This window comes from Sitophilus oryzae, unplaced genomic scaffold (assembly GCF_002938485.1).
Source record: "Sitophilus oryzae breed Bouriz unplaced genomic scaffold, Soryzae_2.0 scaffold_381_pilon_pilon, whole genome shotgun sequence".
Lineage (NCBI taxonomy): Eukaryota > Metazoa > Arthropoda > Insecta > Coleoptera > Curculionidae > Sitophilus > Sitophilus oryzae.
Genome location: NW_022146953.1, coordinates 3,160,411 through 3,176,539, shown reverse-complemented (window position 1 = coordinate 3,176,539; position 16,129 = coordinate 3,160,411). Strand labels below are relative to the sequence as shown.

At 32.5% G+C, this 16,129-nt stretch overlaps 1 protein-coding gene across 1 annotated transcript; it reads left to right on the top strand.

The window, feature by feature from the left end:
* The first annotated feature begins 249 nt into the window (after nt 1–249).
* On the top strand, nt 250–14,005 carry LOC115885394 (15-hydroxyprostaglandin dehydrogenase [NAD(+)]-like). The gene is made up of 6 exons (XM_030904293.1): nt 250–328; nt 4,113–4,241; nt 8,121–8,247; nt 8,308–8,414; nt 11,569–11,906; nt 13,759–14,005. Exons 1-6 carry the CDS (start codon nt 266–268, stop codon nt 13,898–13,900), a joined length of 906 nt encoding a protein of 301 aa, XP_030760153.1. The 5' UTR covers nt 250–265; the 3' UTR covers nt 13,901–14,005.
* The last annotated feature ends 2,124 nt before the right edge of the window (nt 14,006–16,129 follow it).

Below are 16,129 nucleotides of genomic sequence, written 5' to 3'. Positions count from 1 at the left end.
ATTTCTGAACGTCTAAATAAAAAAACAACTAAAATTAAATCAACAGTATATCATGAATATTTAACAATCTCTAGAATATATATAATGCTGATTGTAATTGACGCAAATAAAACCTAAATTTGATTTGGAGTTTATGATTCCTAAATTCACCAAACACCAATTCATATGTCTTTGTCAACTGGAAGTAGTAACATCTTTCTTTCTTGCTGTTGTTATATTAGTATTATTCTCTTCGAAAAAATAGTTGATGGGTTGCAATACAAGTATGTCAGAAGTATCGCCTCTACGTAAACCACAAATTATTTTTGATGATTTGACGTCGAATATGGTAAGAAGATAGTAAAAATAATTAAATTGTATTTAAAAATAAATGAGTTATTTCGTTTTGAGTTAAAAAAATATTTCAAACAATTTTTTATAATTATTTTCACAACTTGTAATGTTATGAAAGGCATTTTATCTTTTTTTTTTTCTTTTTTATTACAAATAAATAAATTGAAACATTGATTTAATATACAGGGTGTCCCAGAAATAAGTGCAAGTATGTTAACTGGTAGTATAGTTCAACCTCAGAAACACGTCTATGGGTTTTTTTTCGCGAAAAAAATATTTTGAAAATTCGGAATTTTTGTAAAAATTTTTTTTCTTTATTTAAAAAAAATAATTTCTTGATAATATGGCAACATAAGTAGTAGATTAAATTTACAAGAAAGAAAATCCAGAAAAGATCCAGTGGTTCTCAAAATTTTAACAAAAAATCATTTTTTTTTTTTTTGAAAAATAACTCCGTTATTTTGGACTTATTTGAAAAACGATAGAGAGAAAATACCTTTCTTTTATCGAGATCTACCACCCCTTAAAATACTTGCACTTATTTCTGGGACACCCTGTATATACCGTGATTTTAATAATGACACTATGAAGTTTTTAACTATATTGTTAATGTAAGGAAAAATATGGATATTTAAAAAATAACAGAAACTATTGAATGATTTAATTCATTTCTAAATAAGCTTTTCTTCATAACATTTATTGGACAATATTTAGTATACTGATAAAAATCTATTTTATTAAGTTTTCAGAAATGTATTAATTAAAATCAATTAAATTTAAATAAAATAAAACCGTTGCATTTTAGATACTTCGATTCATTTTATGAAACCCAGAAACCCTTATCTTCATATTATATCATATACAGGGTGACTATTAAATAAGTGCAAGTATTTTTAGAGGTATCACACGTTTATGAAGTTTTTTCGCGAAAAAATATCGATTTTTTTAAGATCGGAATCAGGTTTTTAATTAATGATTGGCATAATTCTTTTTTAAAACAAAATATTTTATTTACATAAAACTATAAATCTTTTTAAATAGTCTCAATAAAAATACATATTTTTTTTTAATCTATTTAAAAAATATATTTAATCTAATTTTTGATAATGCCAGCCTATAAAAAATAATGTATAAGGTCTATCCGACAAAATTTAGAAGCGATAGTTATTTCAGTGGCTATCATGACACATTTTTTGGATTATATACTATAATTTGTGTAATAAATTTTTAATTATGATTGACAATTAAGACAAAACTAATTTTGTGGTATTACGTAATTGAAATTTGGTTTAACTACAATTAGAGTGATTTTTTTCTAAATTTAATGAGCATTGTAATTAGGTCTGCTGCTAGTAATTGTAAACTTAATTAACTTTATGGCTAATAGCATTAGTAATTTTCCAAAAACACCTGTTTTAATGCCCCTTGATAAATGGCTTTTAGTTCAGACGTATACATACATAAACTATGAAATAAATTTTGGTCTAGTTATATAAGCCGATCGATATGTGTGTTACGTTGCGTTGATTGGTTTTGTTTGTTGTTGCATTGCTTTATTATTGAAGTAACGCTTACAAATGAAATTTGTTATTTTATTTGGGGTAATGATTAATAGGAATTTATATTTAAGCATAGACATAATAAAGATATACATACTAATGTAAATAATTGCGTACCTATAACGTGCTATACCTCTATGGTGGATCCGTTTCTTTAAAAAAGTACCGTATGATCGAAAAAAACTTTTGATGACTATGAAATGAAGATCGCTATCATTTTATATCTAAAATTATATGGAAAATATCATCGATCATCATTTCCAAGCTAACTGGACTCCGTTTTTTTCGATCATACGGTATGTTTTTCCCTACTGAAGAACAGAAAGTCAAGATTTTTTTTAAACAAGATATTTTCTTTGTTTTTTTTTACTTCTGAAGATGAGAGGAAGGGATTCACCTCCTGAAACGTTAAGCATGTTTTGACAATTATTAGGCAAATTTATTTTACTAGCGTCGTTATTTTATATCTGTTACTAGCATCTACCAGCGACTTCGTTCGCGTCGAATTAATAATTTGTAATGTTGTTGATAAAGCAAAGCAAGAATTTCCATTAACATACAAACTGGATAAAATTTTCTCACATTTATGTCAGCATGAGAAAAAACCATATGGCGATATTATTATATAACTTGGTAATATTTGAGGGGTAGTTTCATCTCGTTGGAATTTGACTTTCGAAAAATCCGTTTGCCAAAAATAAGCTTTTTACGTCAAGCAGTTTAAGCAGAATCGTGATTGCTCAATGGTCATATTTTATGAAACACCCTGTATAAATTTATAAAAAATCTTAAAATATGTAAAACAACAAAATAAAATATACGTGTTTAAGAGTTTTTCCGAAAAACTCACCGGTTTTTAAATAAAAATATTTTAATATTTGAGGGATAGTTTCACCCCCTTAAAATTCGAGTTTCGAAAAATCAATTCTGTCTAACCTCTACACGCTAAAGTCAATCTGTTTTCCAAAAATCAGCTTTTTACGTCAAGCGCTTTAAGCAGGTTCATGATTAATCAATGACCAGATTTTTCGAAACACCCTGTATACATTTTTAAAAAAAATTAAATATACGTGTTTAAGGGTTTTCTCGGAAACTTGACCGTTTTTTAAATAAAAAATATTGTAATATTTGAGTGGTGGTTTCACCATCTTGAAACTGGAATTTCGAAAAATCCCTTCTAATCGAACCTCTACACCCTAGAATCAACCTGTATGCCAAAATTGAACTTCTTACGTAGAGTGGTTTGAGCAGGATCGTGATTAATTAGTATGTCAGTCACTTAAGGATTTTATAGTATAGATTTATAGTATAAAATATTAGTATAGATTTTTAGAAGTAACAACGGTTGCTTTATGTTATTTCTAAATAACTTTGTTGGTTAACGATATAAAATAACATAATAGTTAAATAACGAGAACTACCTCTAGTCTGACGTTGATGGCCCGCTGACACAATGGTACCCCCGGTGTTTTGTTGCTTTATTCGATAGAAAACTCTGGATTGAATGATATATCACATGTCAACTTTTGACATTTTCGAATATGGTTTACATGCGATTTTCATAACGACAATCTGACTCGAAATACCAAGTGTGCGGTACCAATTTATTCGTAAAAAATGCTTTTTCCAAATATGCTAATGAACCACCTTCGTTCCATTTGAAAAAATTAAGATATGATTAAAAACACTATTTGCGCATTTTTTAACAGGCCAGGATAAGACACGAATAACATTAGACGATGAAATTTATTTTTCCAAGGCTCCTTGATTAAAAATTAGTGTCTTTAACACAGCCATGGCACTGTAAATTGAAATTGAAAATTCAATTTTGTTTTAAGCTAAACATCATAAGTTGACATATGATAGGTCATTCTATTCAGAGTGTCATTTTCTATCGAGTAAAGTAAAAAAATACCGAGGGTGCAATTTAAAAATCAAAAGTTGTAGTCATTTCCGGTGAAACAGGAAGTGGCCGAAAAGAATTGAATATGCGAATCAGTCATACTTTATGTCATATACTAATATACCAAATCTCGTTTTTTTATCTGATAAAATAAAAAAGTTATAGGGGTGGGCCAGTTTTGAGACGCACTTGGATAAAAATTATTATTAGGAAAATCTTAAATACAAATCAGAATTATTATTAATTGTATGCCGATCGAAAATTATGTTACTCTCCTGTATATTAAAGTTTCTTCGATGTGAAATTTCCTTTTTCAGCGATTCCTCAATAACGGATCGACGGAAAGAAGAAGTTTTAACATCGCTGGTAAAGTGGCGCTGATAACTGGCGGAGTTTCGGGCCTCGGCCTCAGTTTCGCCAAGGATTTACTAAAACACCAACTGAGGGTAAGGAGTTCTAATTTGAATTTTCTGTTACTACCAGTGTCGGGTCTTGTGCCTTAAGTAAGGTGCTCACTGAAAAAAAATGTCAGAAATACAACATCATGGACTGACATTGATTTTAATGTTCTATCACTATTTTATATTAGAATGTAGAATGTACCATTGCGATAAAAAAAAAGTAGTACCAGAATTGGTAGTCCCAGATAGAACTCCTGCTCTATAAGGATATTTGAATTATATTGAATTTTGAATTTAGAAAACAACACTGTTTTTTGTTTATCCCTAATGCATCTGCAATGTCCCTTATGGGAACCCCATCCCTTAATCGCGTAAATACAATCGATTTTTGCTCTGAGGCATTTTTTAAAAATTACGTGACACTGACACAAGAATATAGACCAGCAGATTAAATCATATTTTGTTGTACTACTTTTTTTTATCGCAATGGGGGGTTGTGTCTCCCTTTCTTAAGTTACAACTTATACCAGGTCTCTAACAAACTCAGGGCTTTGACAAAAGCCAGTATCTGAGACGGTATTACAGAAGTTAATAATTCTACATCTCCGATATCAATAACACCAAAATTTATCTCACGAATAGTTGTCGTCTCGGCGCACTCAGTGATAAGATGTTCTGATGTTTCCCAATTTTCCCCAAAGAATATGCATTCGCCGTTGTTTTTTAGCTTCAATTTACAGAGGTGTTCATTGAGGAGGCCAATGTTTTGTTAAAAACCCCGTGATAATCTGAAGATTGTTCTTACTTAAATCGAGAAAAATATTTTATTTTTCTCGGTTCTAAGTCCTGAGGAATATCTTCGAGTATTAGAGGATACGGATAGAGTTCCAGGTTACAGATAGAGTCTTCCAGGGATTCAGAAGGTACCAGGGTAAATGCCTTCTTGTTGTTTTTATTTTTCAGGTTTTGTTCTTGTTAGGAGCTAAAAGAAGCCATTAGACCATTAAAGAAAGGTAAGGTCTCTGGCCACGACAATTTACCTGCAGAATTACTCCAAATTGATATCAGCCTACTCACTGCCTTACTTCATCCTCTTCTGGAGTATTCATGGACCTCTGAGAATATCATTAACGACTGGAACGATGGCCTCATAATTAAGATCCCAAAGAAAGGCCTGTCGAAATGTCAAAATTGGAGAGGCCTAATCCTTACTAGGATCATCCTTGAAAAGTTATCGAAAGATATAGAACCTCATTTTCGTCCAGAACAAGCAGGATTTATGCCAACATAATGCTCAATAATATTTGGAGACCTAGAGAGTACTGTCAACTTACTAAACTTATTTATTAAGTCTGATCTCTTCTGATGTTTCTTTTATAAAGTAAAGATTTGAAGTTAACGTCTCCTTTTTGCTGCCGGGGCTAATCCGGACGGGACCTACTTTGTTTACGCGGAATCCGAACCGCGGTTCTCGGCCATATCATAGTCAATGGCCTACCGACTTGGCAAGCGACTAAATCGACTCCTACTCACTAGATATCCGATCTCATCCGGCCTCAAACCGGCGTGAATGAGCAGTGTGTGTGTCAATAGATTTTACACTTTCGCTTTTATTGGACAACAGCACGATACAAAGTTTCGAACCGGTCACCCGTCCATCCACTAGTATCGCCTTACGTCGCTAAACTTTGTTCTAATTGGAATCGGTGTTTTGACGTAGCTGGACCGTTGCCTGTTCCTTTTATATGCGAACTTGTGAATGTTCCTCACGCTGATGCACCAATGAATTTACCTTGCATTTCAATCTTCGACATATCTTCCTAATCTAGTCTGGTAAAGCCTTCCTTATTGTGAATAAAAAATGCTCTTAAATTTCAAAAAATTACCGAATTATTAAAACATCTAAGTTTGTGCCCAAATAAGTTATACCTCTAAAATTAGGGTAATACTACTTTATTACAGCTCGTTTACTGATACCGCCACTGACGATGACGGCTCTTTCAAGAGAGAAACTTCGTACTTATCGAAAGCTCTCTTTCCGCCATCGGAGTTTGGGAAAGAAAAGTAGAGAAGGCTTTGTAGAGCGGGGTGTATGGTAAAGTTAAGGGCGGTTTGTTTTAGTTGAAAACTAGTTCGTTTTTGAGGATTAGCTAAACGTTAGACGGCTCTATATTTTGTATTAATTTGCCTGGCTCTGTATATTGGCAAGTTTCGAAATTTTAACACTTAGAGAGTTTCATACTGGATTAATAGACTATCTGGTTAGTTCATAGTCTGTACAATTATTATCATATATTGATAGTAAAGCTACAAGGATAGTATGTATCTAAACTAGTAATAAATAAATTTGAAAGATAAAGAAATGCGTATCATCTTTAGCATAATTATCAACACTCAAAATTTAAAATGTTTTTGTTTGTTGTTTAATTGTTATTATTCATTGATTAATGTCATTATTAATGTGTGTGGTATAAAATCAATCTAGTTTTTTTGTAATAAAACTAAGACAGTCAACAAAAGATGAGTGTTTAAAAATATATACAGGGTGGTCCAAACTGTATTCCGGAAACTTCAGCAGCATATTCTGCAGATAAAAATACGTAAAAAAAAATCCGTATAAATCTATGTCCTAAAATGCTTCGTTTCGGAGATACAGGGTGTAGAAGTTTTATTTTTATTTCGATTTTTTCAAATAATTTCTGAAGTAACGTCAATATTTAGATGAAAATTGGTGTCTGGGAGTTTTTTGACATGAGAAATTTGATTTTGATGTCAATATGACTCCTACTTGTAGAGTTAGTTTAGTAGAGACTTGTTTTAATGGTTTGAAAATTAATAACTTTTCGTCCGTACCTGTATAAAATTACTGAGTAAAAAAATATACATTTACGATGTTTTTTACCTAAAAAAGGCCTCTTGGTAAAAATAAGAGTAGTAGTTCTCGAAATATTTGGAATGGAAATTATCAATACGGTTAGAGAACGGTTGCTCGTAGCGATTTTTACCAAGATACATTTTTGTAAATGTATATTTTCTCACTCAGTAGTTTTATACAGGTACAGACAAAAAGTTATTACTCTTTAAAACAGTTAAAACACATGTAGTTGGTGCACCCTAGAAATAGGAGTCACATTGACATCAAAATCAAATTTTTTTATGTCAAAAAACTCCCAGACACCAATTTTTATCCAAGTATTAACGTTACTTCAGAAATTATTTGGAAAAAATCGTAATAAAAATGAAACATTATTTGTACGAATTTTTTTACTTATTTTTATCTGTAGAATATGTTGCCGAAGTTTCCGGAATACAGTTCGGACCATCCTGTATATGAGCATAGTATTGTAATGTTTAGATCTTGAAATAAATATTGTTAATATATTGTTAATCTAGTATTATAAATTTTAACAGTGCATTAGATTTACAGTGATTTTATCACCTGGATAGTCAAAATATTAACACTTAGAGGTTTCATACTGGATTAAAAACTTATATGGTTATATGGTTATCTTATGGTTAGGACGTAGTTTGTACAATTATTGTTGTTTTATTGTTTTGTTATTCATAGTAGAATTACATGGATAATATAAAATTAATTTGGAAGATAAAGAAACGCGTATCATGTTCTACAGAATTGTGAAGATATAGAAGTTAAAAAAATGTTTCTGTAATTATTAATGAGTGTTGATTAATTGCAATTATTTGTTGTTTAATGTAATTATTAAGGCATGTAGTATACAAGTAGTTTAGTTTTTTGTAACAGTGTCGTAGCAATAATTATTTTTAATCTAATATAATTTTATCAGTGCATTAGATTAACATTGATGTTATCTGGATGCTGATGGATTTTATCAATATTAACATATTAAAAATCAATTAGAGACTGAAAAAAATGTAAAATGATGTATGATTTTTTAATTTAAGGGTCTGGCGCTTGCCGATATAAACTACAACTTAGGACAATCCATTTGTCACGAATTAAATGAAGAATATGGGGAAGGCAAAGTAATTTTTATCAACATGGATGTTGTTGACATGAATCAGTTTAAAGGTTTGATTTTATAATTACTTTTTTTTTAAATATTTTAAGTAAGATCTGGCTATATTTCAGATGCTTTTGAAGAGACTGTAGCAGTTTTTGGAAATGTGGATATACTGATTAATAATGCCGGGATTTTAGATGATCGCTTGTGGACTAAAGAAATAGCCATAAATATAGTAGGTTTCAAACAAAAATTATATTAAAATGCTATTTTTTTAATTAAAAATGTCAAAAGTTGACATTTTGACAATAACAACTCTGTAAAAACGTTGCCAAACGTATGAAATAAATCGAGAATCTGTGCACATTGCTAAGAGACGTGGAAGGGGATATAGCAGATTCGTCACGGTCGACCGGTCGACCCAATCAGTACTTAAAATTCTAGGAAAGGGTGTACATCATGCGTTTAACTTCACGATTTAGTTACATCTCGTGATACTTTACTTGTTTATTTATTAACGAGTCGTTGTAATTTTCCCTCTAGCTTGTAAATTTTTATGTGCAAGTTAGAAATACTTGCACTTTTGGTAAAAATAAGTGGAATTGAGTTGGTGTTCGACAGTGGTCGCGCTATTAGAACTCTAAATTCAAAAATCGATACCTTGAAATCCATTAGAAATAATTGATTGTAATTTTTTTCAAAAACTTTCTTAATATTTCTGCTATATTTTCTTCGCAGACAGTATGTGAAAATCTTTACAAATAAAAAAAGTTACACGATTGCTGAAAATTGCAATGCACTAAAAGTAAATTGATGGGTTTTTTTGAATTTTTGAGTGAAAAAAACAAGCCTAACAAATTTTTCTTATTTAAACATCTTGTAAAAGATCCGAACTTCAAAATAAAAAAAAGTTTCAATATCTAAAGAAGTTCTCCTTATTAAAAAAATGGATACCCTAACGATATCCTTATAAGTCCATTTCAGATGCTCAGAAACATATCTAATGATTTTATTTAGTTATCTTTTCGAAAAAAAAGTATTTTAAAAATAAACGGTTTGCGATCGTGATTTTCCTTTACTTGATAGGGAAAGGCGCACCAGAGAAATGTGGCAACGCCGCAACAGCAAACCGTCGCATTTCTCTCACTCCGACTTAATAAGATCCTTATACGACTTACACATGTAAATGCCGACCCAAAAGTAGAGTTGCCAGCACTGTATATTAACTTATATTTCTATACATTAAAAAAATGTAATTTGTTTTAAATTAACTGGTAAAAACAGACGGCAAAGAAAACTCAATATAATTCTAAGTAAACAAGACAAAAAAAAGCATAAAAAATAAAACAATAATATAGAAAAATAAGTATTATTGGGGCCAGGAGAGAAAAATAAAGCAAAACACGAAATAACATGCATCGGACGCATGAAATATGAAAGGTTGGAAAGGATTTCGTAGCAATTTGTTGGACTTATGCCCCGCCGTCTCGTTAAAAAGGGAATAACAAAATACAGCGGGCGTTTCAAAGGGAATGGGCCAAAGGGTCGTCCAAATACGTCTGTGCATTGCATTTTCAAACCGAATGAAACCTTAACGTACTTAACGGACGTATGTAGATATATCTCTGATGCTGTTTCTTCTATTGATGTTTACGTACAGGTTTAGTCGCATTCAAATTGATTCGATTTTATTAAAAAACTATATGAATTTGTGTGGTTTATCTGACATCACAGAGCTTTCAATTCAAAGGTATTTTCTTCTGCTATTTTTCAATGACGCAGTATACAGGGTAATAATAAAATTGCTGTAAATGAAACTGTGTAATCAGAAGTAAATATAAACCAATGTTTTTAAATACATATAGAGGGTGGTCCAAACTGTATTCCGGAAACTTAAGCAGGATATTCTGCAAATAAAAATAAGTAAAAGAGATCGTATAAATGTATGTCCTAAAATACTTAGTTTCGGAGATATAGTCTGTCCAACGAGAAGATCCTTGACAGTGATAGATGTGGCTGTCATTTTAATTTCAAAGTAGTTTATTTTATTTTACAAAGAAATAAGTTGGTACAACTGGAACGCATAGCAGCAAATTAATATATGTATTTAAAATTTGACTGACAAGTAACTTCAAAATATTGTGAAAAAAACTGTATAAAAGTGAAAAAATGTAATCGAGTTATTTTATTTAATAAAAAACGGTATATTTTAATACAAAACAAACAAAAACAAGACACCACATACCAAAAAATATAAAAAAGAACTATTTCTTACCCCTTGCTTCTACATGCGGGGCTCTGTAGAAGTGGACCGACTGTCCCCTAGCGACTCATAGGAACACTATGAGATCTGGTAATAATAGTAATAAAAACATCACCGGTGAAGCTGTGAGGAAACCCCTAGCGACACTGGGAACAGTAACAATGAAAGTTCCAAGGGGCCAAACCCAAAGAGAACTACAGGAGAGGTGGCTGACACTTGCGTGAGACCATCCTCCGCAAGTGGCATACAAGCTACCACCTCCTCCAAGGGTCGGGAGCCTACCTCCTACATCTAAACCCAACAGGCGACACAAGCTACCGTTTCGTCTACCTGGCCTGGGTCGTAGCTCCTCGACTGTGAGGGACACGGGTCTCCGTAGGGAGCCCTGGGACTGTATGATGAGTTATAACTCAAGAAAGGGGGACACAATAGATCTCTAAGGTCGCAGAGATTAACCCCCCTCCCACTTATTCTAAATTCTTCTAAATGTCCAAAAATACTTAGTTTCGGAGATACAAGGTGTAGAAATTTCATTTTTATCTCGATTTATTCCCAAAGTAACATCAATATTGGGCTGAAAATTGGTGTCTGGAAGTTTTTTGACATGAGAAATCTGATTTTGATGTCGAAATGACTCCTATTTGTAGAGGACGCCACCTGCATGTGTTTTAACAGTTTTGAAGAGTAATAAATTTTCGTCCGTACCTGTATAAAACTACTGAGTGAAAAAATTTACATTGTCGTAATTTTTTACGTCAAGATATTTAGAATGGAAATAATCAATACATGTCATTATTGACAAAAAAATAAACATGTCGAGTAGATAGTTATTTGACTAAAATAATAAATTTAGGAACTTCTTATTTTTTTAAATTAATCATAAATTTTTCTTCGAAGAAAATAATGAAAAAATTGTATGGAAATTTTGAAAAGTATAAACGGGACAAACCATTTTAGAACAAGCAAAAATTGTCATGAATTCTGCGAGAGTCATGCATTTTTCTCAAAATATCAATAATAAAAAAGTTTTCCCTCTTTTAAAGACAACCCGGAGACATACTGTATGTGATTCTAACTCGTGTTTATTTTACTATAGTTTAATTATATTTAATATTCTTTTTTTTAGACTGGTACAATAAACGGCATAATTCTTGGCCTGGAGACCTACCTCCAAAAGCACAGGACAGGCTCTGAAGCTGTCATAGCAAACATTTGCTCCATTTCCGGTATAGGGGGCAAGATGGCGTTTCCGTGTCCCCTGTACACCTGTAGCAAGTTCGCAGTTCACGGACTGACCATCACTTTCGGATGTCCAGAGCACTTTCAAAGAACCGGAGTTAGAGTGGTAGCTGTATGTCCGGGAGTTACAGAAACTCCACTGGTGCATAATTTTGTAAACAGGACTCTGGGAGATCCTTACGAGAAATTGTGTAAAGTGTATTTTGAAAGCCATTCCTTGCAAAGGTAAATACCATAAAATTGAAGAAAAAAAACGGCGTCTAAGACGGCTGAGGAATGGTAATCGATGATAATTTTGACGAGGTCAAGCCCTAGATGTTTACTGCCAGTTGGTCTTAAGAAGGTTGTTATTTATTTTTATATGGATTTTTAAATGGTGTGTTTTAAAATTCGAGAAAAAATATTTTTTTTGTAAATATACTGCCTGGCACAAAATTCCGCCACTCTAAAAATTTGACTTAGTTTGATGTTTCATAACTTTTTATTTTGTAATCCGATTTTCCCAAAAATGAATAGATTTAGTATTTGTAAGAGAGATTTTATGGGATCAGAAAGATCTCCATAACCGGTACATTTTAAATAAGTTATGAGATGAAATGGCAACAAATTTTCATAAGGGTTATAAAACTTGCCACACTTTCTCCGGTTTTTGAAAATTCCATGTAACCAAATGTTTGCGACACTACTGCCCATAATTTTAGCCACTGTTAACATTTTAAATTGTAAATAAGCAAATGAAAATAATAAATTTGCACAAGTACCTCGCTATTCCTAGCCGCTCCACTATGTTCTTAGCCTAAGGGTAGTTATTCTTTCTTAATCTATACCTTAATGAATTTAAGCTATAGATCAAGAAAACCCTTTACAAGAGCTAAAGCTACCATTAACTAAGGAATCTCCGTTGAAGCTAGCCATAGATAGCTCTTGTAAAGTTTATGGTGGAATAGGAGGACGACGAACAGCTTTTTTAGAATGTAGAATGTTTAGGAGGGGAGTTAGTCACCGCGACCTTAAAGATCTATTGTGTGTAGTCCCCCTTTCTTGAGTGTAGTCCCCCTTTCTTGACTCATCATACAGTCCCAGGACTTCCTACGGAGACCCGTGTCCCTCACAGTCGAGGAGCTACGACCCAGGCCGGGTAGACGAAACGGTAGCTTGTGTCGCCTGTTGGGTTTAGAGGTAGGAGGTAGGCTCCCGACCCTTGGAGGAGGTGGTAGCTTGTATGCCACTTGCGGAGGATGGTCTCAGGCAAGTGTCAGCCACCTCTCCTGTAGTTCTCTTTGGGTTTGGCCCCTTGGAACTTTCATTGTTACTGTTCTCAGTGTCGCTAGGGGGTTTCCCCACAGCTTTACCGGTGATGTTTTTATTACTATTATTATCAGATCTCATAGTGTTCCTATGAGTCGCTAGGGACAGTCGGTCCACTTCTACAGAGCCCCGCATGTAGAAGTAAGGGTTAAAATACAATGGGGTGCCACCCGGTGCCCCAAGGTTGAGGCTGTCCGTAGCCCCGTCCGGTATCGTTATATGTCTTGGTGCAATTCCCTGGCCACGACATTACAGTCAGGGACAAGACGATGAGTGAGATGCTTCTTAGACCAAGTCAAGTGTTAGAGGGGATTCCCCCCAGCACCTGACCAGGAGCTTCCTCACCAACGACAAGGTCTTGCATCTCCTAGGGGAAGAACAGCTCTTTTAAGTTCATCGCACAAATGTTCGATTGAATTGAGGTCGGGACTACAAGGAGGCCATTCCAATCTTTGTAGTCCAATATCATCCAGGTACTCGTTAACTACTCGTACTCTTAACTCGTTACCCCGCGCAACGTGGGGCTTGGCTAATGCATTGATAATCATGCAGCATCAGTATAAACTGATTTCTAATGAAAGGAACAAATGGAACGACAATTTCTTGAAGAAGATCCTCAATATAACATCTCATCTTTGAAAGCTCGAAGTCTGGAAACATTCTATTCTTTTTTAATCTATATTTTAGTGAAAAGAGAATAGCGTCTAGAGATTGACCTCGCCAAAATTATCAATAAATAAATAAACTAATATTTATTAAATTATTTTAGAGCTGAAAGTTGTGCCAGAGCCATGACAAAAGTAATCCAGAGCGCACCTCCAGGAACTCTGTGGGTATCGGAAGGAGATGAAGAACCTTACCAGTATATTCTACCGGACAGATTTAAAATTCCCAAAGTATACATGGAGTAAAAAAATAAAAAATTATTTTTATTCAAGAAATAAGAAAAATGCTTATTTAAGATATCCAGATAGAAAAATATTTTATTTTTTTGCTTCCTGCCTGCGTCTCTTTAAATTTACACATATAAAAATATTTGTCTTATATTTAGATTAAAAAAATATTAACACTAAAGACAGATCTAGAGTTTGCTGCTTTTTGGAAATGTAATATATAAATAAAATTATAGTGTGAATTATTGTTGTATTGCAATTTATATCAAGACCAAATTTAAATATTTCGTGGATCACTATAACCTTTGAATAAGAAGACTAAGGAAGGAGCATATCAAAAATCTTAGGTACACCGCGATGGGCCTCAAATATGGCCGACTTAAATTCCGGTTTATCAGTGTCGTTCTAATTTTATTTAAAAAATGTAAAACTATGATGTAGGGTAGACGTGGGGTAGACTCAATAATTTGTTGTTTTATTTTACGTTGTGAATAAATGTTGGTAGTTATTAAAATTGTCATAAAAATATATAATTCAAATAAAAATAGATAAGTTATAATAAGTATTTATTAACACAAACATCCGATACGCTACTGAAGCAGGTAAGTCAAATTAACGTATCTAAATTCTTTGATATCTAATCTTTGACAAGTAATAAATAAAAGCTAAAATGCAAGAAAAATATATAATTTAGTTAATTTAAGTGAATTTCATAAATGATCGGTTTACTACACATATTATAAAGTCACTTACTAGCGAAAAGTTGTTCTATTATTTCACTCAATTTTTACCGCGATCTACCGCACGCTACACAACCAACTATTTTAGAGTCTTTTTCGATAAATTGCCATAGTGTCACTGTTAATTTAAGTTCTGCCACAATTTCCATCCAGATTTACTACCTTTATACAACTATCAATAGTAGAATAAATAATAAATAACATAAAATAAAAATATGATGTAAAGACTGACAAATCCACAAAATTTCAAATCAAATTCAAATGTGTCAAATGAATCGTCAAGCAGAACTGTCAAGGATCCCCACCTAGAGTGCTTTTTCCGCCCACCATGCATGAATACATGGATAGCATTATGCTCCTTCTTTAGTCTGCTTATTCAAAGAATATGACTATCACTATCTATAGTAAACTAGAATTACACTAATCAAGTCAAATTTCAGGCTGCAATTCTTCATCAAAAATATGGACATAAATTTCTATAAACATGGCACGGAAATGCCTAGTTTTAAATATACCGGATGTAAAAAAAACTGACTTTTTCGGAAAACTGCGTCACCCTGTTGGTAATAAGACTGCTAAGACCCTAGATCATATATACTTACGTGGATAAATCAACGCCATAAGTTTAGCATCAAAAAATATGTCTCCAACATCACGACATGCCATTTTTAAACCTTCTTTATTACACTTATGAAACGTTCAATAGGTTTGTCTTTCTCGAGGACCTTACTTTGCGCATGCGCATTAAAAGTTGCACGTATTTCCAATATAATCACAATTTTATACAGTTTAGAAAGTACAAATTATATATTGTTAAGGAAACCAACTTTTCATTTTCATCATATTATCATAATCTTTAATCATAATCATATGACATAATCTTATTTCCATTGTGTAACGATGCTTGTTTTTTGCGTTTTTTATTTTAAAAATTGTTTTGATTACTCTTTTATCGACCGCTTTTATATAGCCAAGGATGCAAGTGTCTTCAGTGAGAAGTTAATTTTAAGTTTGTGCAATTATATTCCTATTTTTTTTTTCGCTGGACTTTCTAAATACTCGTAAAAATGACTAGAAAGTGTTTGGTGTGTGGAAGTTCTAATATAAAGGTCCCCAAATTATCTTTTCATAGGCAAGTAAAGTATTCAGTTGTTCTTTTATTTATATTAAGCCACGTGCATACTTTCTGGTTAGATTTCCTAAGAATATTGATATTCGTACGGAGTGGCAAAATGTATTTTTTATATAATTTAATTTTTGTGACAGTAAACATTCAATTTATTGTTCAAATATAAGCATTTTAAAAATTAAATTTTTAAAATTAATGTTCAAATTTGGCGCGCGGACGATATGTCCTCGACAAGGATAGATAGAATAGAAGCACCACGTGTGCAACAAAAAAAGAAGATAAATGGAAGTCGTTGATATGCTTGCGACAGTTTCCATAGTGATTTACTTATCCACGTAAGTATATATGATCTAGGGCTAAGATACTACTTCTAAAAAT